Source organism: Phoca vitulina, unplaced genomic scaffold (genome assembly GCF_004348235.1).
Source record: "Phoca vitulina isolate PV1807 unplaced genomic scaffold, GSC_HSeal_1.0 scaffold2, whole genome shotgun sequence".
In the NCBI taxonomy this organism is placed as follows: Eukaryota; Metazoa; Chordata; class Mammalia; order Carnivora; family Phocidae; genus Phoca; species Phoca vitulina.
This window is the reverse complement of record NW_022589705.1, coordinates 80,160,681-80,185,727: the sequence shown is the minus strand read 5'-3', so window position 1 is coordinate 80,185,727 and position 25,047 is coordinate 80,160,681. Positions and strand designations below refer to the sequence as shown.

The 25,047-nt window shown below is 47.1% G+C and overlaps 1 protein-coding gene across 2 annotated transcripts; it reads right to left on the bottom strand.

Annotated features, from left to right (window-relative positions):
* Positions 1 to 922: 922 nt before the first annotated feature.
* Positions 923 to 24,986, bottom strand: PTAFR (platelet activating factor receptor). 2 transcript variants are annotated; one of them, XM_032390085.1, is made up of 3 exons: positions 24,814 to 24,986; positions 22,782 to 22,933; positions 923 to 2,940 (listed from the first exon to the last, which is right to left on the bottom strand). In XM_032390085.1, exon 3 carries the CDS (start codon positions 2,900 to 2,902, stop codon positions 1,868 to 1,870), a length of 1,035 nt encoding a protein of 344 aa, XP_032245976.1. In that variant the 5' UTR covers positions 2,903 to 2,940; positions 22,782 to 22,933; positions 24,814 to 24,986; the 3' UTR covers positions 923 to 1,867. The 2 variants fall into 2 exon arrangements, with proteins under 2 accessions (XP_032245976.1, XP_032245981.1); XM_032390090.1 differs by lacking the exon at positions 22,782 to 22,933.
* Positions 24,987 to 25,047: the final 61 nt, after the last annotated feature.

Below are 25,047 nucleotides of genomic sequence, written 5' to 3'. Positions count from 1 at the left end.
TGGTCTCCCTCTGGTCTCTGCTTTGCTCTACACATTTCCATCTTCTCTCTGAGCAGGTCACCCACCCTCCCCTGCCCCACCTCATACACATAGAGGGGCACACACATGTAGACACACACACACACACACACAGTCACAGCTCTAGACTTGTATGTCTTCAGGTTAGTGACCTGCAGAGCCTGAAATAGCACCCCTGAATCTGGCTGCTTATTCCTGAGAGAGAGAACCTGACTGGCCCACCTAGAACTACATGCCCGCATCTCATCCGTTCAGCTCTTATCAGAGGATCAAGGGGAACGCATTCTCAGAAAAAGGGAGAATCTGGGATGAGCAATCACCCTGACCAAGAGGTATCTGCCTCAGCATTCGCCACTCCTAACAACCCTATAAGGTAGGAAATTCAGCTCACAGTCCCTTGGTAGGAAGTGACAAAGCCAAGACTTGAACCTGGGTCTGTGTGACACCAAAGCTCAAAGTCTGCTGCACTCTCCACCTAGTCACCATCAGCTGAGTTCAGCCCACAGCTACCATTCCAGACCCAAGCAGGTTACTGGCCCATGGAGAAGCATTTATCAAAATCAGCCCAGTAGACAGGAAACAAGAATCTCACTCTACGGGGATTGTGGCTGGAAGGGAGGAAGATGTCTCAGAAGGACCACGGGGCTCCAAGGTAGTCTCCTCCAAGCCCTTGGGTCTGTGGCTGCCAGATTCACACCGCAGGTGCTCAGGGTGTGAGGAAGCTCATCTGAATATATTTGCCGAAAATCACAAGGAGGCATCTAGAGATCTTCAAGAGAAGCTGACACCTCTCTTCTGCACCCAAAATTCAAAGTGCCTCCTGGCCCTTGGGATTATAACTGCTCCTCTCACCTTCTGGAAGCTAAATTAGGAGGGCTCCCCCCCGCCCCCCCCACCTCCCTGCCCCAGAAAGCTAGGTGGTAGATGAGACCTGACAGGCTCCTCCCACTCGGGAGGCCTCACCCACACACAGATCTTCTCCACCTAAGTGCCCTTTCTCATGAAACCTCTGAGCATCGTGGTGCCGCGGATGCCCCCAATTTGGCTTTGAGGGGCCCCTGCCCACCCACAGTGGGGAGCTGCCCAGCGGGAGGTAATTCACCAGGATCCACTGTTGAGACAGATGGATGTGGCAGTTGTGTCCCTCCCAGTCCCCCAGAGCTGACCCAAGGCCTATGCAGAGAGATACATTTGCCTCAGGAGACAACCTCCCCATCCTAGCCTTTGACCTGAATATGTCTTACCCTCTCTGGCACCATTCAGGACAGGTTGTTGGATGAGTGGGAAAAGGTTCCACTGAGCCACGTCCCCTAAGAAGTGTCACAAAGATCCTGTGCCTCTAAATGGAGACAAGATGGCACTATCCTAGCTCAAAAGTCTCCCCCAGAGACACCACCACACAACCAGGGGAGGATCTCTTTCCCAAAACCCTCTTCTCTGCCTTTATAGTAGCAAAGGTAGTTGTTGCCCAAAACTTCAGGCCATACTGGCTCAGGGCAGCTGCCTTGGTAGGGTGAACAGGGTGGCTCGGAGTCTATCCCCAAGGTCTGCCCCAGGCCCTGACATTCCCTGCAGAGCTAGCAGACTCAGGTATTCAGGATGAGGTTGCCAGCCAAGGTTACTATGCATGTGCCCCGAGGTGGCCGACAAAGCGCATTCAAGTCCTGGACTTCCCAGCAGTCTGGCCTGGCCATCACCCCCACCTTGGTGAAGTAGCCTCCATACTTAAAGAGCCACTTGTGCCCAGGGAGGAGATGCCCAGACCACAGCAGAGACCCCTTCATCCCCCAGGTCAGTCTGTGATGTCCATGGAGGAGAAGCCTCTGGGCCTGGCCCCAACAATCAGGGACTACTTTTTGAGGGAATGGACAGGGAGGTGGTTGAGCGGCATGACCATTTCAGTGCCAGTCTCCAAGGTGGCCCGGGAGCATTTCTGGCTGCTGCGCATGCTATAGAACTTCTCACTGAGGTGCTTGCGAAACTTCTTGGTGAGGAAACAGTAGATGATGGGGTCTAAAACACAGTTGGTGCTAAGAAGGCAGAGAGTGACCTGATGGGCATCGTTGATGGCCTGGTGGAAGCTGCTGTTCTGGAAGCCCAGCTCAGCCAGGGTCCAGGGCAGCTGCACGATGTGGTGGGGCACAAAGCATATGATGAACACAGCCAAGACCGTGCAGACCATCCACAGCGCGCGGCGCTTGACTTCTGCGTTGTGCTGCAGCTGCACCGGCTGCATGAGCAGCCTGCGGATGATGACCAGGTTGCAGAAGAAGATGATGAGAAATACAAGGAAGAAGCTGAACACGAGGAAGACGTGGATGATGAGGACGGGCACACTGCCCTTCTCGTAATGCTCAAAGCAACGTGTGATGTTGCCTGAGCCGGTCTTGTTGGGCTCCACGTTGGTGGAGTCCAGGATGAAGAAGTAGGATGCTGCAGCCACAATGGCCACCCAGATGACCAGGGACACAGAGAAACCACGCTTGCGGGTGGTGTCCTGAGCTGTCTTGATGGGCCGGGTCACTGCCTGGAAACGGTTGTAAGTGATGACAGCCAGGAAGGCCACTGAGCAGTAGGTGTTGATGAAGAAAAAGCAGCCAGCCAGGTTGCACAGGAATTCGGGGAGAATCCAGTTGCCCTGGTTGTGGTAGTAGATGATCCACAGGGGCAGGGTGACCAAGAAGAGCAGGTCAGCCACGGTGAGGTTCACCATGAAGATCTTTATCTCGTTGAGTTTCTTGGAAGGGTACAGGCAGGCAAAGACCCATAGCACATAGCTGTTGGCGATGACCCCCAGCACAAAGATGATGCTGTAAACAATCGGGAAGAGGGTATATCGGAACTCAGAGTCCACACGAGAGGAATTATTTGCCCCGGTCGCCATGGTTGGAAGGGGCAGCTGGTGGTAGAACCCTGTTGCGCCTGGAAGACCACACAGGAATTCTGGTTAATGAAGGGTCAAAAAGGGCCTGTCTTATTTAATCAATTCCAAGACTCTCATTTTGCACATTTTAAAAACTCTAAAATCGGCGGTATCTTCCAATTAATTGGCAGTATTTTTTTCTACATAAAATAATGGTGTATTTTTAAAATGAACAGCATCTGAGAGTCAATGAAATCAATGGCAATTCAGTTTCTTTTCTCTTGTTACATTTTAAAACATACCTTTTCATTCTGCGGCTTATTTTGATGTAAGGTTTAAATAATCTATTTCTGATGAGAAAATATATGAAAATTTATATCATGAAATTTTTAATTTTCTAACAACTTTTAAATATTTTTCTATTGATGAAATTTGAAATGTAAATTTTGATGGTGGATGTTCTATATTAAAAAATAATTGGGCACCTGGGTGGCTCAGTTGTTAAGTGTCTGCCTTCGGCTCAGGTCATGATCCCAGGGTCCTGAGACTGAGCCCTGCATCGGGCTCCCTGCTCCACGGGGAGCCTGCTTCTCCCTGTCCCACCCCCCTGCTTGTTTTCCCTCTCTTGCTGTGTCTCTGTCAAATAAATAAATAAACTCTTTAAAAAAAATAATTGTGAGTGATGCCCGGGTGGCTCAGTTGGTTAAGTGTCTGCCTTCAGCTCAGGTCATGATCCCGGGGTCCTGGGATCGAGTCCCACATCAAGCTCCCTGCTTGGTAGGGAGTCTGCTTCTCCCTCAACCCCTCCACCTGCTTGTGCACTCGCTCTCTCTCTCTCTCTCTCTAACAAATAGATAAATAAAATCTTAAAAAAATAAAAAATAATTTATGGGAGTGCCTGGCTGGCTTAGTTGGTAGAGCATGTGACTTTTGATCTCGGGGTCAGTGGGTTCAAGCCCCACATTGGGAGTAGATTTTACTCAAAATAATAATAATTAAATGATATTATTATTAAAAGTAAATTTGGGGCGCCTGGGTGGCTCAGTCGTTAAGCGTCTGCCTTCGGCTCAGGTCATGATCCCAGGGTCCTGGGATCGAGCCCCACATCGGGCTCCCTGCTCAGCGGAAAGCCTGCTTCTCCCTCTCCCACTCCCCCTGCTTGTGTTCCCTCTCTCACTGTGTCTGTCTCTGTCAAATAAATAAATAAAATCTTTAAAAAAATAAAAAAAAAAAAAAATAAATAAAAGTAAATTTATTATTATTTTTGTGCTCATACAAAATCTGGAAAATACAGAGAATTATATTAGGGTGACCCAAAGATGAAATACTAGCCAGTCATTAGAAAGAATGAGTTATATCTGATTGTACTGATGTTGAAAGTTGTCCCTGGATAATATTTTTAAGTAAAACAAAATTTTAAAAATCTGTGTGTCCCCATCATATATGTGTATATGACATCTAGAAAGTGATCTAGAAGGATATAGCTTCAAGAGTAGACAATGATAAGTAACCTTTGGGAAGGTGAGATGGGTTTGTTGGGAAGTTTACCTATTTATGCTTCCTTTGTTTGAACTTTTTAGAAGCATTTATTGCTTTAGTAATTAAAAGAAAAAAATTAATGAAAAGAAAAATATAGGGGCACCTGGCTGGCTCAGTTAGTGGAGCATGCAACTCTTGATCTCGGGGTTGTTAGTTTGAGCCCCATGTTGGGTATAGTGATTACTTAAAAATAAAATCTTTTAAAAAAAGAAAAGAAAAAGATGAAGAAAAGTATACAGTGGAGAAACCCAGTAGACAACACTTTTTTTTTTTTTTAATTTGATTTATTTGCCAGAGAGAGAAAGAGAGAGCGCAAGAGAGCTTGAGAATACAAGCAGGGGGAGCACCAGGCAGAAGGAGAAGCAGGCTCCCCACTGAGCAGGGAGCCCGACGTGGGACTCGATCCCAGGACCCTGGGATCATGACCTGAGCCGAAGGCAGACGCTTAACGAACTGAGCCACCCAGGCGTCCCCCCAGTAGACAACACTTTAATCAAATGATTAAGATGCACTCATCATTAGTAAGACATATATCAATATCAGGTACCCTTGATTTGAAGCACTGAAAAGACTATAACATCATTTCTGTGGTTTTCTTTCCAGAACTGCGTAATCTCAATGTAGTCATGAGAAAACATCAGACCCAAATTGTGAGACATTATCAAAATGACTGATAAAAAATGTCAAGGTCATGAGCGATAAGGAAAGACTGAGGAATTGCCAAAAATCAGAGGCTATTAAGGAAATGTATGACAACTAAATACAATGTGGGATCCTGGATTGTATCCAAGAACAAAAAAAGACCGTTTAGTGGAAAAACTGGTGAAGTTCAAATAACGTCTATAATTAAAATAATATATCAATGTTCATTTCCTAGTTTTGATCATTGTATTATGGTTTTGTAAATTGTTAACATTAGGGAATGTGGAGCAAAGGGCACACATGCACTCTTTGTACTATTTTGCAACTTTTTTGAAGGCCTAAAATTATTTCAAAACAAAAAGCCTTTCTTGGTTTTGGGATCGTACTACGGCTATGTCACCATTGGAGGGCTCAAGAAACTATGTTCAATTTTTACAACTTGTGAGTCTACAATCATTTCCAAATAAACAGTTAAAAAAGCAAAAAAAAAAAAAAAAAAGTATATTAAAGGTGTGCCTGGGTGTCTCAGTCAGTTAAGCATCCTACTCTTGGTTTCAGCTCAGGTCATGATCTTAGGGTCATGAGATCGAGCCACATGTGGGGCTCAGTGCTGGGCATGGAGCCTGCTTGGGATTCTCTCTCTCTCTCCCTCTGCCCCTCCCCCACTCATGTGCGTGTTCTCATTCTCTCTCTCTCTCTCTCTCTCTCGCAAAAATTAATTCACTAAAAAAAAGAAAGATTTTCCTTCTCCCTTTGCCCCTCCCCACCACCACTCGCTCTTTCTCTCAAAAAAAAAAAAAAAAAAAGAAAAGTATATTAAAGAAGATGAAATTAACCCTAATCCCACTACCCACAGTCTGGTCCGTTTTCAACAGCATCTTCACCACCATCCACTCTCCACCAGAACCAATTGCTCCCTCCTCTCTTGTTCCTTGAATTCTGTTGCCAGCACATGAGCCTGGAAGCCCCTCTGATGTTTGTGTTGCAGCTGGGGGTGGGGGGGGTTGATGGGAGGGCAGGAGACCCAGATGGAGTTGAGCAAGGCCCCAGACTCATCCTACATCCCAGAACAGTGAAAAGAGAACAGAATTGGGAGTAAGACGCTCCTTCGGAGCCAGGTGCTTCCTGTGCACTACCTCATTTCAGTCTCACAAAAGCCCTCTGAGATAAGAAGTAAAACCCCGTTTTACAGAATAGGAAACAATCTAATGTGTTTATGTGATGGTTCAAGGTCACACAGCTGTTAAAGGATGGAGCCAGAGTCTCAAATCCAGCTCTGCGTGCATTTGTTCATTCACACGTTCCGCCAACAAATACTTCTGAGCACCAAGTGCATGTCCAGCCCACAGAAGATACAGGGTGGACGTGACTACACAGGCCTGCACTCGGGGAACTGACGGTCTCGTGGACAAAAGCAATGTAAACAAACAGAGTTGCTATACAAAGAAAAGGAGGTGCTGATATGGAGAATACAAAAAGTTATACTTAGAAAAGAGGTGACATTTCCTTTGAGACCTGAGAGAGGATGAGTGTTCCAGGCAGAGTGATCTGCATGGGTCCAGGACTGAGGCAGGAAGGAGCAGGGTAGGTTGTAGGAACTGAGAAAAGGACCACCGATGGCCCTCACCCTGACCTCTAGCTGCCATTCCATCCTCTCCTCCTGCTATCTTCCCACCAGGGTCCAGTCAAAATGGAGCTCCCAGTGGGTCTTCAAACATGCTCAGACCTTTCCTGCCTCTGCCTGCAAGCATAACACCCATGCCAATGCTTCGAACCCTCCTCCCTAACCACACCCCACTTCCACCCGGCCATTCTAACTCGTGCTTCAGACCTTACCTGAATTTTACTTCTACAGAGAGATCTTCACCAGGCCAGGTCACGTCCTGCCTCAAAGCCCCCTGTACTTCTTTGTAAATCCTAAAGCAGTTGTGATCATATTCGTGTTTGTGTGATTCATAACACTCTCCTAGTTGACTGAGCACCAGAAGAATAAGGGCCTTGTCTGTCTATTCAACGCTATTCCCAGCACCATGAACCAATAAAGGAGTGGGTGATAAGCCTCGTTGATTACAACCATCTCTTTGGGAGCTCTGAAGCAGTGGAAACACTTGAAGAAGTCTCTAGATACTTACAGGTGAGTTTAAAGAACCAACTTGCTCTGGAACCAGAAACAGACCCATAAATAAAGGGAACAAGCCATGGTTGCCAGAGGGGTGGGAGGTGGGGGGATGGGAAAAATGGGTGAAGCGGGGTGGGAGGTACAGTCTTCCAGTCATGGAATGAATAAGTCACAGGGATGAAAGGCACAGCATAGGGAATATAGTCAATGGGACTAGAATAGCGCTGTAGGGTGACAGATGGTAGCTACACTTACGGTGAGCACAGCGAAACACAGTTGTCAAATCACTATGTTGGACACTCAAAACTAATGGAACGTTGTGTATCAATTATACTCCAATTGAAAAAAAAAAAGAAAAAAGAAGCAACTGGCTCTAATTGGAATTTTGATGATTGAGAAAATTTTTATGCTTTGCCCCAGTTAATGTGGTGGTGGTTTGTCTATGCTAAATTAAATAAATGTAGGTTTAATTATTCCAATAAATAATTGTGATTCCTTTAAAACAAAAAACTCAGCCTCAAGTCACATTGTGAATTACATAGTTGATTTGAATTACATAGTTTTAGGTTGCTTCCCCAGAAGCGAAATTGCTAACTTTTACTCGGCTGGGATCTTTTCCACACCTAAACGTAGTCCTGCCATCTGATCCCAAGACTCTAGGATAATACTTCTCAAAGGGTGGTCCACAGAAATGAGGGAGGAGAAAGGAATATCTCTGAGAACTTTCAGAGGACCCATGAGGTCAAAACTATTGTCACAGGAGGGCCTGGGTGGCTCAGTCGTTAAGCATCTGCCTTCAGCTCAGGTCATGATCCCAGGGTCCTGGGATCGAGTCCCGCATCGGGCTCCCTGCTCCGCGGGGAGTCTGCTTCTCCCTCTCCCACTCCCCCCTCATGTTCTCTCTCACTCCTGCTCTCTGTCTCTCTCTCTCTCTCAAATAAATTAAAAAAAAAAAAAAAAACTATTGTCATAATTATACCAAGACATTGTTTCCCCTTTTCACTGTGTTGACATTCGCACTAATGCTACAGAGTGAACAAAACTGCAGTCTCCTTAGCACAGATCAAGGCAGAGGCACCAAATGGGAGGAGGAGCTGTATTTTTCACAGCCAGGCCCTACTCAGGGCAAAAAAAAAAAAAAAAATTCCTTGATAAAGCAAGGAAATTATTAATTTGATTAAATCTTGAGTACACATCTTTTTAATATTTTGGGTGTCAAAATGGGAAATGCAATGCTTCTGCACACTGAAGTCAGTGGTTGTCTTCAGGAAAACCGCTTAAGTGACTTGAGTTATAAGCAGAACCTTTTTGCAGATCGTCACTATCACTTGAAAAAATGACTGACCAACTATGGTTTTTCAGACTTGGGTATCATATTTGCTCAAATATGAACAAAGGAAACCCAACGCTTCAAGGAAAACAAATAGCAGTTATTTGTTGCCAATGATAAAATTCGAACTTTGGAGAAAACTAGTATCTTCGGAAAAACTGTATCTGCCAGGATGAGTTTGACAGCTTCTTAATCCTTAAAGAATTTTCTGATGAGATTGGTGGCGATACTAATGAATGTAACTTTTAAAAAATCCTTTAGTGAAAGGTCCATGTTTGGAAAACCTGCATAACTTAGTGAACCGACATTTTCCAAATGAGGAAGGCCAGTTTCAAAATTATGCATGGGTCAAAGAATCAAAGGGCGAGACAGATCAAAACATTGCTACACAACAGATTATAGAAGGTTCATTGGTACGACTCGGGTTCCACATTGCAACTGACTTTTCAGAAACTACTATTTGTGGAGCTTTGTTGTAGTATCAAAGAAGAACATCATCTTTTTCAGACATTAAAATATCCCTCCCACTACAAACACATATCTGTGTAAGGGCAGATTCTCTTCATACACTTCAACCAAAACAACATACCACGATAGATTGAATGAAGGAGCAGATAGGAGAATCTAGTTGTCTTCTATTAAACCTATCATTAAAGATATTTGCAAACAAATGTAAATCAAAGCCACTCTAAATTATTTATGTTTTGAAATTGTTAGCTAATTTTTGCTAACAATGTTATTTATGTTAACATGGAATGAGCTTAGGGGCCCCTGGGTGGCTCAGTCGTTAAGCGTCTGCCTTCAGCTCAGGTCATGATCCCAGGGTCCTGGGATCGAGCCCCAGCATCAGGCTCCCTGCCCAGCGGGAAGCCTGCTTTGCCCTCTCCCACTCCCCCTGCTTGTGTTCCCTCTCTTGCTGTATCTCTCTCTGTCAAATAAATAAATAAAATCTTTAAAAAAAAAAAAAAAGGAATGAGCTTATTATTGGGTTTTGTATTTAAAAACAAAAATGTTTTGAAAGGCTTAGTTTTAATTTTGAATATGGAAAATACTGATGGGGGTTGGGGGGAGGCCTGGGTGGCTCAATGGGTTAAGTGTCTGCCTTCAGCTCAGGTCATGATCCCAGGGTCCTGGGATCCAGCCCTGCATCTGTTTCTCCCTCTCCTCCTGGTTCATGCTGTCTCTTGCTATCTCTGTTGCTATCTCTGTCTCTCTCTCTTTCAAATAAATAAATAAAATCTCAAAAAAAAAAAAAAAAGAAAATACTGATGGATATAACCCATGTAAACAAAAGCTCTCTGGGGCCCTCAATAATTTTTAAAGATATAAAAAAGAGGTACTGAGACCAGATTTAAAAATTGCTGCTCCTCAAGAGGAAGGAAAAAGAGAGAGAGAGAGAGACAAACCAAGAAAGACTCTCAACTATAGAGCACAAGCTGGTGGTTACCAGAGAAGAGGTGGGTGGGGGATGGGTGAAATAGGTGATAGGGATTAAGAGTACACTTAGGATGAGCACCAAATAATGCAGAGTTGTTGAATCACTATATTGTACACCTGAAACTAATATAACACTGGATGCTAACTATACTGGAATTAAAATTAAAAACTTAAATAAAAAATAAATAAATAAAATCACTGCTCCACAATCAGCCCGCTCACCTTTCCTTTGAGCCCAAGATGCCCATTTCTCAGGGACTGGCCTTCTTTCTTTCTCCTGCTGGACCTTAATGCCTTGGGGGACCCTCTGCCTGGGACCTCAGAAAGGAGGGGAGGCAGCCCACAGCTGGGCAGTGCATGGTGTTCACTCTGGGTCTTTGAAGAAGTCATGTTCCTACCCATCCTCACCATCCAACCCCCCCCCCCCAAGTAAGTCCCTTCCTCTTCTTGGGTTTAAGCTCCAGCTTAGTGGGGTGGGGGCAACTCTCCACTAGAAACAGTCTTTTTTTTTTTTTAAAGATTTAATTTATTTATTTGACAGAGAGAGACACAGCGAGAGAGGGAACACAAGCAGGGGAGGGAGAAGCAGCCTTCCCGTGGAGCAGGGAGCTCGATGCGGAGCTGGATTCCAGGGCCCTGGGATCATGACCTGAGCTGGAGGCAGACGCTTAACCACTGAGCCACCCAGATGCCCAGAAACAGTCTTTCTACAGCCAGAGTATTCAACCCAGTATATCTGCTTGGGCCCTGTCCTCTGTGCCATGCCTGTCCTGGCCTGCTGAGGAAGCCTTCCCACCAGGACCTGGACTGGGGTAAGGCTTGTGGAGGAGCTCACCTAAGCGCAAAATGTAAGGGGGTGCTGAAAACCTCAGTGATCAAGATAAATAATATTTTAATGCAATATCTTCAAAAATCAAAATCAGTCTTCCTTTTGCCTCAGATTCTAATATTGCTCTGCCTGGCACTATTATGATCCTATCTTCATTTAAGATTTTGGTATTTGTTCATCATGAATTTTTTTGCATTAATTAAAAATTTTTTTTCTCACTATGTGACTGGGGCACACACACCCAGGTCAACCAAACTCACCCATTCAGTCCCTCATCCATGCATTCACTGGACAAGCACTCACTGCTCCAGGCCCTGGGCAGAGTACGGAGGCCTCAGAGAACAGACCCAGTCTCTGTCCTTCCACCGCTCACAGCCCATTTTGCAAAGGAGAGATTCAGAAGTAGACAATTGTCAAGTGTTATGATGGTGGAGGTTCCAGAAGTCGGGGTAATTCTGAGATGGTGCCCCTACCCAGACCTGAGGATCAGGAGTGACCCGCCTATGTGGAAGGACAAGAAGTAGTAAGCCAGATGAGGAGCCCCAGGCAGAGGGGTGGCGCATGCAGAGTCCTGGAAGACGAGGAGCACATGGACCTTGTGCTCAGGAAGCTTGAGACACCTGGTCTAGCTAAACCTTAAAGTGTGTGTGGTGGGGGTGGGCGGGGATGGTGAGGAGAGACAGGGCCTACAAAGTTAGTATGTATTGGTCAACTTAAGAAAGGTCTTGAATATTAGGCTAAGGATTTGTAGAAAATGGGGAGTCACTGAAGGGTATGGAACAGGAAAGGGACAACACTGGATCTGGGTTTGGGAAAGAGGGCTTTGACCGCTGTGTACAGAACAAGCCAGAGGGGCTTCAGACCAGAAGCAAGGAGAGGGCATCAAGACAATTGCAATTGTCTGCAGGGCCAAAGGAGGCTTGGAGCATGAAGGGGCAAATGGAGGGAAATGGATGGTTGTCAGAGTTATCTGGGAGGTTGAATGGATGGAACTTGGTGACAGATGGGAGACAGGTTGATAGAAAGGGAGGAGTCAAGGACTGCCAGCTTTCTGGCGCAGATGATTTGGGCTGGGGGTGGTACCCATCTTCATGGAGATGACACTGAGGAGGAACAGTGTGGGGGTGCAGAGGATGAATCCAGCCGGGGACACATCTGGAGTGCCCTGAAATTCCAGAGGATCCAGAGTTCAATCCTGAAGAGCCCAACATTCCCCGGAGAAGTCAGAGGGGGAGGAGAAACCTGTGAAGGAGGCAGGGACAGGACAGAGAGGTAGGAGAGCCATGCTGGACAAGGTTTCAAGAGCACGGAAGTGGGGGCCAGCAGCGTGGAAAGCCACACGGAGGGATCAAGTACGATGCAGACAGAAAAGCAGGGGCCCCTGGGTGGCTCAGTTGATTAAGCGTCTGTCTTCAGCTCAGGTCATGATCCCAGGGTCCTGGTATCGAGCCCCAGGCTCCCTACTCAGCAGGGAGTCTGCTTCTCCTTCTGCCCCTCCCCTTGCTCATGTTCTCTCTCTCTCTCTCAAAGAAATAAATAAAATCTTAAAAAAAAAAAAAAAGGGCGCCTGGGTGGCTCAGTCGTTAAGCGTCCGCCTTCGGCTCAGGTCGTGATCCCAGGGTCCTGGGATCGAGCCCCGCATCGGGCTCCCTGCTCGGCGGGAAGCCTGCTTCTCCCTCTCCCACTCCCCCTGCTTGTGTTCCCCTCTCTCACTGTGTCTCTCTCTGTCAAATAAATAAATAAAATCTTTAAAAAAAAAAAAAATCTTAAAAAAAAAAAAAGAAAAGAAAAGCAAACACAGCATGTGGCAACAGGGAAATCCAGCTCCCCGTCATCAGGAGAGCAGCGTCCAAAGCATGAGTTGAGGAATGAGGGAGAAGCAAGGAGGTGGAATGTTAAATTCTCATTCAAGAAGCTTAGTTGAGCAAATAGTTGTGAACCTTGTTTGTATCCTGATTCAAAGTAACTATAAAAACTAGTTTTTAGACAATTGGAAGAACTCAAACACAGACTCAGTATGAGCTGGAATTAAGAAATCAATGTTAATTTTGTTAGGTGTGATAATGATATTATGGTTCTATATTTTTATATGTTTTAATTCCTTATCTATTAGATACACATCATGAAGTATTTATAGGTAGAATTATACAGTATTTGACTTTGCTTTAAAACCGTTCAGGAAAAACATTCCTACATGCTAATCTCCATTTCAGAGTCAGCTTCTCTGTGAACCCAACCTGTAATCAGGTCTGTCTGGGCCTGGAGCATCCCCAGTCCACATAGCCCCCATAGGAAGCCCAGTGCAGGCCTCTTCCTTCCAGGTACAGAGTCAGAATCAGTGTGGGGGTTCTTGCATGAAACCCCTGCCTTTGCCCAAAGCCTTGCCCTGGGTGCCTCCCGTACCCATCACCCTGACTCTTCCTACTTCTGCTGTCTTCCCAGATCCTGGTCTTCATGTGACTCCCACCCCCTTAGCCTTCATCCCAAACTTAGCACCCAGCCGTCCCTTTGCGTCAGTGGAACCCTTTGATGTCACCCACAATGTAACCAGCTGAGTCTCTTCTGGGCCTAGGGGCTCAGACCTCCATGCCTTTGTTCATGCTTCCCTCCCTCACTCTGCCTGGCTACATACTGGTCACTTGAAGACTGCCCCGGCCTCTCTCCCTGCAGCTAGTTCTTCCTAAGCCTCCCTGCCTCTCTCACACCCTGCTCTGCCCCCAGACCCGGTTAAGCGTCCATCCTCTGAGCACCCATAGCTTACAGCATCTTATACCATTGAAATTATCTCTGTGTCCTCCTGCCACACTAGACCAGCAGCTCCTGGAGGGCAGAGGACATGTCCATTCATTCACCTGACAGGTATCAATATCCCACTGGGGGCTGGGCACTTTTTTGGGGATACTGCAGGAATAAAACAGGCAAAACCCCTGCTCTTGAGAAGCTTACACTCTTGTCAGGGAAAACAGACCAAGACAGAGAGGGAAAAGAACACAATAATTTCAAATTGTGATGAATTCAATAAAAGAAATAAAAATCGTGACATGACGAAGCTTGGGTAAGGGGCTGCTTTAAATAGAGTGACCAGGGAAGGCTTCTCAGAGGAGGTGACCTATAAACAAACCCAGAGGAAGATTTACCATGAGGCCAATGAAGTGTAAGCTTCAAGGCGCCTTTCTAGGTCTTGTATCTAATTGTGTATTTGCAATTTGGTCACTTTTCTTCACGAGGACCCCCCAAATTGTACAAGTTGTAGGGTCCTGTGAAAACCCATATCTTCTCCTGGCTGAAATCTAAAAAGCGAGAAGGAACAAGTCAAGAGAAAATCTGGAAGAAGAGTATTCTAGGCCAAGTGTCTCATGTGCAGCGGGAGTAAGTTCATCGTATCATAAGATAGGAACAAATGCGTCGTGCTCAAGGAAACGTAGGATTCATGTGGTCCTAGGGGAGTGAGAAATGGGAAGAACTGGATGAGATCTGGGGGCAGCCGACCCCAGATGGCTCCTAAGCCGTGGTGAGGAGGTGGAATTTTATTTTCTGAGCACTGGGGAGCCGCTGGACCATGTCAGGCAAGTGAGTAACATGATCGGACTCCCTGGCTGCTGGACAGAGAACAGATAGTAGGGGACAAAGGGCAAGCAGAGAACCCGTTCTGGAGGCAAGAGGGGGTGGTGACATGGACCACAAAGTGGCATTTCCAATTCCTCTCTCCATCTCCAGCACCTAGCACACGTGTGGCCGGAGCAGGAGCTTGGTAAGCGTTTGTTGAGTCAACAGATGTCTGGCAAACAAAAATTTGAATCCTTGTTGTGACCTCGTTGTGCGAGCTGCAGGAGGGCTGACCCAAGAAGAAGGGCAGACCCGAGGCCTGATCTACCCCGTGACAGAAGAGCACCAGGAGCTGCCTGCTCCCCAGAGCAGTCTCCCTACGAGACGGAGTGAGCCCTCTACAGCCTCACTACTCAAATCGAGGTCCTCGAACCAGCAGCATCAGCTGAGTTTGTCAGAAATACGGACTCTCACGCTCCACCCCGGACTGCTGCATCAGAATCTGTATTTTCACAAGAGTCCCAGGTGATTCGTGGGTACACTGAAGTTTGAGAAGTACCGCGCTTCAGCACACTGTCAGCCACATACTCGACTAGTCTACCACCTTCCATGGCTCCCCATTGCCCAGGATCAAATCCAAGCTCCTTTCACACCTCATTTCCCTCCAGCCTCTTTTACTACACACCCTGTATTCCAGCCACACTGAACTTCCTGCTGCTTCTCTAAAAACTCTGTTTCTTCTCAAACCTCTGTGCTTTGCACATGCTGCTACCTCTCTGAGAGTGCCTTCTGCCTCTTGTTTTACCTAGCAAACTCCCACTCTTCCTTGAAGACCCAACCTAAAGGGACACCTGGGTGGCTTGGTCGTTAAGCGTCTGCCTTTGGCTCAGGTCATGATCCCAGGGTCCTGGGATCGAGCCCCACATCAGGCTCCTTGCCCAGCAAGGGGCCTGCTTCTCCCTTCCCCTGCTTGTGTGCTCTCTCTCTCTCTCTCAATCTCAGATAAATAAATAAATAAAGATAAAAATCTTAAAAAAAAAAAAAAGACCAATCTAAAGAATGCTTCCTCTAGGATGTCCTCCCTGATTGCCCCAGGCAGAATGAGTTGCCTTCTTCTCTGGGTCACCATGGTTCTGGGCACATTCCTCAGTACAGCACCAGATACAATGTGTTGTAAGTATTGATTCCTATGGCCATTTCCTCACCAGCCTGGAGCTCCTAGAGGGCAGGGACTAGATCTTTTTCATTCTTTATCCCCAGTGGCAGACACTGAGCACTGAATGAATGAATGACCAAGCCCCTGATGACTATTCAGCAGAAACTGGTATGAAGGAAACGTGTCCAGTCTCTCTGGCGGAAGCACAGTAGGATGGGGAGAACAATCCCTTTCTAGAGTCAGAAAGACCTGGGTTCATACATGGCTCTGTCATTTACTTGCTGTGTGACCTTGGGCAAGTGAGTTCACCTATCTGAGCCTCAGTTTTTTCAGTTACAAAATTTTACCGTTCTAACAGTGGTTCCAAAAATAAGCATGCAAACTGGTCACAATGGCCAGGCCTCCCTCTCCCCACTGGCTCTGCCACATGAAGTCAGGGGAGGGGACTATGGTCACCACTGTCCCAGGGGCTCTAACCCACATACTGACTTCCCTGTCAGCTCCAGACAGGGCCTTAGGCGAATGCCAACAGATCTCTCAACGGGTCAGGAAGGGAATGAGCATTTGGAGGGAAAGAAGGCAGCAGCAGCTCAGACCAATCAATCTCACATGAGGGCATAGTTCCTTGATGCCTCAAGTCTGGGCGGCAGCCCAGGCCCAGCTCTCAACTAGGGGTAGGCAAGGGGAGCCATAAATATTCATGGAGACAGAAGAATTCCGCCATCTGGATATCCCATCCTCTACTGTGCATAGCATTCAGTCCCAACCCCCTACCATTCCCATACTGTCTGAGAACATCATGCCCCTAGGGTTCCTGGGCTCCCATTTTCAGCTGAGCAGTCAGAGGGGAGGGACCACCTGGATCTGGGCAGAAGGAAGTATGTGCTGGTTACTTCCCCAGTGTGGACTGTGGGTTGGGAAGTTGGGTTTACGAGTCAGCCCAGCTCCTAACATTTGTGGGGCCATGCGGGGTCAAAAGTACACGTCAGTGCACTGGGGTGGCTCAGCTGCTTGAGCATCTGGCTCTTGATTTTGGCTCATGTCGTCATCCCTGGGTCGTGGGATTGTCCGGCCCCCAGCCTCCCCCTCTTCCCATAAGGCTGTGCACTCAGTGGGGAGTCTGCTTTTCTCCCTCTCCTTCTGCCCCTCTGCCCCCCTCACAAGAGCTCTCTCTCTCTCTCTCTCAAATAAATAATTTTTTTAAAGTACAAATGTCTAAATATTTATAAGCTATAAATTACTCACATTCAAGTTCATGCGATCTCATGCACCAGCAGCTCCCTGCAGAGCTGCAAGCCTGGAGGTACAATCACTGACTCCGCTCAAGCTAGAGGTGGGGTGTGGGAGGAACACAGGCTCCAAGCGGACATTTACACGTGCATCCAAATGCTCCTTGCCTCGTGTGTAGGGCACGACAGGAGGGGAGTTGCAGCCAGCCTACCTAAGTTCAGGGTACTGGATTAAATACACAGACACTACATACCCATGAATACATTTCCTCAAGTCAGCCTTGCAAGGTGAGTTTTACAAAATGCCCATTTTTCCAGAGAAGAAAGTGAGGCCAGAGAGGGAAACAGACTTGTCCAGTCACACAGCTAAGAAGTGGCAGAGGGCGCCTGGGTGGCTCAGTTGGTTAAGCGACTGCCTTCGGCTCAGGTCATGATCCTGGAGTCCCTGGATCGAGTCCCGCATCGGGCTCCCTGCTCGGCAGGGAGGCTGCTTCTCCCTCTGACCCCCCCCCCTCTCATGTGCTCTCTCTCTCTCTCACTCTCTCAAATAAATGAATAAATAAAATCTTAAAAAAAAAAAAAAGAAGTGGCAGATATAGGGTTTTGAACTCCAAGACCCATCCTATCTCCTAAGCCAAGCCAAGGCCCCTGTTAGAAGCAAACCCTCATTGGCCACCTTACCACTCATAGACCTGTCCTGTGACCCAAGAACAGGAATGGGGCAAAGGGAGGGGAGGATCTGCTCTGCATCCATATCACTCCTACCAGGCAGCGCTGGAGCTGGAATCAAATTCTGGTTCAAACACTAAACTCATCCCATGACTCTGACTCTCTGTGTCCTCATTGGTAAAATAAAGATCTAAAAATGGGTCAAAGAGGGGCGCCTGGGTGGCTCAGTCGGTTAAGCATCTGCCTTCGGCTCAGGTCATGATCCCAGTGTCCTGAGATGGAGCTCCAAGTCGGGCTCCCTGCTCGACAGGGAGTCTGCTTCTCCCTCGGCCCCTCCTCCTGCTCGCACGCTCTCTCTCTCTCTCTCAAATAAATAAATAAAATCTTAAAAGAATAAAAATAGGTCAAAGAGAAAAGGAAATTAAGAATACAATCCCATTTATAATGGCATCAAAAAGGATAAAATAGGGGCACCTGGGTGGCTCAGTCATTAAGCATCTGCCTTCGGCTCAGGTCATGATCCCAGAGTCTTGGGATCGAGCCCCGCTTCGGGCTCCCTGCTCGGCGGGAAGCCTGCTTCTCCCTCTCCCACTCCCCCTGCTTGTGTTCCTTCTCTCGCTGTCTCTCTCTGTCAAATAAATAAATAAAATCTTTAAAAAAAAAAAAAAAGGACAAAATACTGGAAATAAACTTAACCAAGGAGACAAATGACTTATACACTGAAAACTACAAAGCATTGCTGCAAGGAATTGCAGAAGATACAAATAAATGGACAGACATCCTCATTCATAGACTAGAAGACTTAATACTGTTACAGTGTCCATACCTGCCGAAGCCATCTACAGATTCAAAGCCCTGTCAAAATCACAGTGGCATTTTTTGCAGAAACAGAAAACAAAATCTTAAAATTCAGATAGAATCTCATCTCGAAGGACACCAAAGAGTCAAAACACTTTTTTTTTTTCCAAAGATTTTATTTATTTATTTGAGAGAGAGAGAGTGAGAGAGATAGCACATGAGAGGGTGGAGGGTCAGAGGGAGAAGCAGACTCCCCGCCGAGCAGGGAACCCGACGCGGGACTCCATCCAGGGACTCCAGGATCATGACCTGAGCCGAAGGCAGTCGCCCAACCAACTGAGCCACCCAGGGGCCCCGAGTCAAAACACTCTTGAGAAAGAAAAACAAAGCTGGAGGCCTCATACTTCGTGATTTCAAAAGATATAACAAAGTACAATAATCAAAACAGCATGGTATAAACATAAAGAGCAATATATATATAGACCAGTGGAACAGAACAGAGAGCCCAGAAATAAACCTCCACACATATGGTCAAATGATCTTTGGCAAGGGTGCCAAGACTACACAATGGGAAAAGGAGAGCCTCTCCAACAAGTGCCAAGGGGAAAACCGGAGATCCACAAGCAAAAGAATGAAGATGGACCCTTCTCTTATACCATATACAAAAATGAACTAAAAACAGAATAAAGATCAAAACATAAGATCTGAAAATGTAAAACTCCTACAAGGAAACATAGGGGGGAAGGCTTCATAACACTGGAATGAGCCATAATTTCTGAGCTATGACAGCAGGAATGCAAGAAACAGAAGCAAAACTAGATGTATGGGGGGACATCAAACTTTAAAACATCTGTAGCAAAGGAAACAGACGAGGAAAAAGGCACCCTAGAGAATGGGAGAAAAAATTTGCAAACCATATACTGCATACAGGGTTAATATTCAGAATATATAAGGAATTCTTACAACACAATAACAACAATAACAAAATAATAATAACTGATTTTAACATGGGCAAAGGACGTCAATAGATTTCTCCAAAGGAGATACGCAAATGGCAAACAAGCACGTGAAAAGATGTGCAACACCACTCATCGTCAGGGAAATGCACATAAGCACCACAATGAAATAGCACCTCACACTCGGCAGCATGGCCACTATCAAAAAGGCAGAAAATAACAGGTCCTAGTAAGGATGTGGAGAAATTGCAACCCTGGTGCATCGTTGGTGGAAATATAAAATGATACAGCCAGGATGGAAAACAGTACAGTTTCCTCGGAAAATTAAAATAGAACTACCACATGACCCAGAAATCTTACTTCTGGGTATACTTACAAAAGAATTGAAAACAGGATCTTGAAGAATATTTGCACACCCACGTTTATAGCAGCACTATTCACAATACCAAGAGGTGGGAGCCACCCAAATGTCCATCAACAGATGGATGGATAAACAACACGTGGTGTGTGTATAACGGAACACTATGCAGACTTCAAAAGGAAGGAGATCCTGTCACATGCTACAGCACGGATGAACCTTGAAGACACTATTAAGTGAAATAAGCCAATTACCAAAAGGCAGATACTGAATGATTATATGAAGTACCTAAGGTCATCACTTATATGAAATATCTAAAGTCATCAAACTCAAAGAATCGCAAAGTAGAATGGTGGTTGCCAGGGACTGGCGGAAGGAGAAATGGAATTGTTGTTCAGTGGGTATAGAGTTTCAGTCAGGCAAGATGGAAAAGTTCTAGAGACCTGCTGTACAACAATGTGCATACAGTTAACAATACTATAATGTGTACTTAAAAACTGTTACAAAGGGAAATTTATGTCACGTGTTTTTAGCACAATTAAAAAAATGTTTTCTTGGGACGCTTGGGTGGCTCAGTCAGTTAAGCGTCTGCCTTTGGCTCAGGTCACGATGCCAGAGTCCTGGGATCGAGTCCCACATCTGGCTCCTTGCTCAGCAGGGAGCCTGCTTCTCCCTCTGCCTGCCGCTCCCCCTGCTTGTGCTCTCTCTGACAAATAAATAAAATCTTTAAAAAAAAATTTTTTTTCTTAATGGACCCAAGCAATGATAGATTTGAAAGTACGTTGTATATTCTTAACTTAGAATCATAGGGCTCAGCTTTAAGACCTACTGCTGTGCAACTTTAGTAAAATTGTTGACTGTCTCTGGGCCTCATCTGTAAAATGGGGACAATCACACCTGGAGTTTTTGTGAGCATCCAGTGAGATAAAGGATACAAAGTGTTTGGAAAGAACAGTGGTTAAGACCACAGACTCTGGTCAGACAAACAAGAATTCTGCTTCTATCCTGTCCTAGCTTGTGACCATCGCCAAGCACATCACTCTCCGAGCCTCAGGTCCTTCCTTTGTGAATGAAGCTGGGGATATTCCAAGCACATATCTCCCCAGAGTGTTATGAATATATTTTTTTAAGATTTTGTTTATTTATTTGACAGAGAGACACACAGCGAGAGAGGGAACACAAGCAGGGGGAGTGGGAGAGGGAGAAGCAGGCTTCCCGCCGAGCAGGGAGCCCGATGTGGGGCTTGATCCCAGGACCCTGGGATCATGACCTGAGCCAAAGGCAGACGCTTAATGACTGAGCCACCCAGGCGCCCCAGTGCTATGAATATTTGATGAATAATGTGTGTAAAGGGCTTAGCACAATTCAAGATATTCACAATCAACAGCTCTACAAAACTGTATCTACAGGAAATCCAATTTGCTAATTAGATCAGATCAAATGTCCCTCAAAATAGCAGCACAGTCATTGCAACAGCTCACATCGAGCTCATGCCAGCCTGAAGCCACCTACATCAGGCTTCCAGATGTATCATTAACTCTGAAAGCTTCCAGGAACCAGTCACATCTTTTCATGGCAGCTAATGACAGTTGGCAAAATGCCATCAGCTGATTCTTACCCAAGATAATTAATTTAACCTCCAATGGGCCTCTGTTTACTCCTCTGTAAAAATAATAAGAAGAATACTTCATAGGGTTGTTGTAAGGATTAAATAGAAAATGCTTGATCTATAATCAAAGCTCAAGGAATGCTGGCTACCATTAGTCTGACTTCTCAACCCAGATAGAGTTAGAGATGCTGCCTGGGGTTTCCATAACACAACGCATCGCACTGCATTATAATGGCTGTTGGTTTCTTTTTCCTTTGGGTTGGGAATTCCCTGGGTTCAAGGCTTCTGGCATCTCACCAGTGGGTACCACAGGGCCTCCTCCACAGCAAACACTCAAGAAATATTTACTAATAGGGGCATCTGGCTCAGTCAGTTAAGCGTCCAACTCTTGATTTCAGCTCAAGTCATGATCTCAGGGTCACGAGATCAAGCCCAGTATTGGGCTCTGTGCTGGGCATGGAGCCTGCTTGGAATTCTCTCTCCCCTACCCCCAACTCGTGTGTGTGTGTGTGTGTGTGTGTGTGTGTGTGTGCCCACGCACGCGTGCTCGCTCTCTCTCTCAAAAAAAGAGACATTTACTAATAGATAAACACACACACACACACAGTCACGTTGTCCCTCATCCTCTACTTCCAAACCCTCACACACCAGCCTCAGTCACTCCCAGCCCTTAGATTTCCTGAGACCTCTCAAACACAACAGTTTAATCATTTCTCTTCTGTGAGTCCTACTTTTCTCATGTATAAAATGAGAATAATATCAACATTGATCTCATAGGATAGCCTGAGGTTGAAGGCAGGTAAACTTCTAAAGTGCCTGGCATATAGTAGATGCTCAGTCAGTGAGTTACTCCTATTCTGACCTCCCCTGTTGCTTGGCATTTGGGCCCTGGCCTGACCATGCTGGCCAGACTCTTTAAAGATTCCACTCATGGAGTGCTTTCACTACCATTTCTCCAAAAAGCAGAGGGATTTGAGGGGGAAATGGAGGGAGCAAGTATCTTGACCTCTGGGGAATTCTGGGCTCCCCACAGTTTCAAAGACAAGGAGTCCAGCGCCATGCCGGGCACATTCCTGGGTGGAGAAATGGAATTCTTTGTCTCGGAGAGGTCAGGACAAGGTCTAGGGTTCTTGAGGTGGGAGTGGCCTGGGAACCAGATTTTCCCAATCTCCCTTCTCACAAAGGGCCCTTCCCTGACCCCAGGAATATATATTGCCCTGGTGAGACTCGGTCTCTGCTCAGCTGGTCTAGGACATCCCTGTGGAGGTGGGGGACCCTGAACCTGGCCTGGGTCTTTCCTTCTGGCTCCCAAATACCCAGATGGTATTTGTGGGTCTCATCCCCCCTCCCTCCTCCTTCTAGGAAGTAGGCCAGGGCAGGGAGGAGGGAATGGAGAGGCACCTCTTCCTGTGGGATTCTCAGTGCTGGGCTTACCCCTCCATTATACCCAGAATCACACCAAAGGACCATGCCTTCCAGCCTGGGAACTCCTGCATCCTTCCTGCTGGTGCCCTTGTGGGTACCCAGAGCCCAGCCCAAGGGAAAACGTAGGGTACAGGGCCTAGGCCTTGGGGTCCCACAGACCAGGATCCACACGGGACTCTGCTCTTCCCTAGCTGCTCTTTGGCTCTCAGCAGCTCCCTGTCCTCATTTGCAAAATGGGGATAATAAAAGCTTCCTCACCAGGTAGTTGTAAAAGCAGAATGAAGCAGTCAGTGCAAATGGTTATTGCTCAGTAACTGTGAGCTCCTCCCGAACCCTCAGGAAACATTTGTTGAAGGAATGAATGAGTGAACCAATCAGCCGTGCACCAAACCAGCCGCCACCAGCGAGAGCTGAAGAGAAATCACAAGACGTGAGATCAGAGCATCAGGACTCTGGGTCTCAGCCATGCCCCCCACCACCTTGAGTGAGGGAGCTGCCACCGACAAAGAGGAGCACCCCCTTCTCCTCAACGAGGCCTTGATCACGGGCCTAGGGTGGGGTGGAGGGGTCCCTCTATAAAGGTCTCCCTGTAAAAGGACAAACAGGACCCCAGCTTCTCATCACACCCCTGCCCACCCCAATACCAATCAAGAGCAGGAACTCAGTCCTGGAGGCTGATTTTGTCATTAACGCCATAGACTATAATTCCTTACCCAAACCTTCATTGGACAGATGGAAAAACTGAGGCCCAGAGAAGAGAAAAGATTTGCCCATGGTGACAACAGGATCGGGAGCAGAACTGGGACCAGATGCTGGGCCTCTGGCTTGCTGTCCATTCTCTTTTAAGTACAGCATATTACTTTATCATCCATCTATTCAGTTCATATTCTAAGATTATACTGCTCACCAAACACTGTGCTAAGGGTAAGGATAAAACAATGAACAGAAGGAATCCCCCCCGTAAGGCATTTACAGTAAGGATTACAGTGTCAATATTAGTGGTAAGACATTGTGCAGCATCTCACCATTGACAAAACATTTTCCCACCTGGCCTCTTCCTTCATCCTCCCGCACAAACCCAAAGGTCAGGACTTTATTCATTTTTTTTTTTTTAAGATTTTTATTTATTTGTTTAACACAGAGAGAGCACAAGTAGGCAGAGCAGCAGACAGAGGGAGAGGGAGAAGCAGACTCCCCACTGAGCAGGGAGCCCGATGCGGGGCTCGATCCCAGGACCCTGGGATCATGACCTGAGCCGAAGGCAGACGCTCAGCTGACTGAGCCACCCAGGCGCCCCTAAAGGTCAGGACTTTAAACCCTAATCTACAAAAGAGGAAAGTGGGGCTCCTGAGTTGCCAACATCCCAGCCTATAAACTAGAGCTAAGGTCAAAATCCTGCCAATCGTGAGGTGCCCACCTCAGACCCAGGGCCATTTCCTCACGTCCAGAGCAGACTTCTTTCTTTGGCTGGGCTGTCAGTACCTAAAGGTCGGAACATCTCTGTCTTTTGTTTCCATAGCACCTCCACACACACACACACACACACACACACACACACACACACACACTCCAAGTACCTGGAACACAGCTGCACGTTCAAACAGATCTAAATCAGAGTTGCCTAAATGCTTTACGGAGAGACTCTGCTGGCTCCCTCATTCTCCACAGGAGAGCAAGTGTCTGCACAGCGACCCTGGTTCAGCTGGCCCACCCAGGACCTCCTGCCAGCAAAGGACAAGGGGAGACCTGCCTGTGCCCTGTCCCTCCCACCTGGGACCTGTTGGGGGGAACCCGTTGCGGGCCAGGCCCTTTGTACCAATAACCTGGTTGTCTTCATCATCCCCCAGGAACACCCGGCATCTCATGAGGTCCTCAGTGCCCAGCCCTGTACCAGACCCCGAGCTTCTCCCGACGGTCCTGCTGGGGAGGCAGGATTATCCCCATTCGACAGTGCAGGAAACTGAGCTGCAGAGCGGGAGCATAACTTGGCCAAGACGCCATAGGCAGCCAGTCCAGCAGATGGCATTCAGCCCCTGACCTCTACGTAGCCCCCTCTCATCACCATCGTCAGCTCCGAGTGAGATCTCGGGGCTCACTTTCAGCTCGGCCCGGGCCTCAGACAACCAAAGTGGGGCGCTGCATTTCCTGGCAAGTTTGGTCACGAGGAATCCTTTCTAAACACTGGGCCTGAGGAAGATGCCAGAACGGTCCCTTCAGACTTTGGTCTCCTGAGGACCTTGTCACACACCTCCCCCTTGCCCAGCCAGCGCCGGGACCCCCCCCTTCTTACCTGAATCAGGGAAGGCTGAGCGGGCTGAGTGGCCGCAGCAGCAGCAGGATCTGAGTGTCTGTCTGTCTGCAGACCCAGCCTCCGTGCTATCTGGAAATTGCAGAAGTGAGGAAACAGAGTGTACCAGTGCCAAGTCACCCCCGGGGAGGAAATGCTGTGACCCTGGGGCTCCTCCAACGGCGGGCACAAGAACCTCCAAGCTGGGTGGCGGGGCCCTGACCACTGCTCAGAGGG

Coding starts and splice junctions, on each gene's coding strand:
- PTAFR (XM_032390085.1), bottom strand. CDS start 2,902: ATGGCGACCGGGGCAAATAATTCCTCTCGTGTGGACTCTGAGTTCCGA.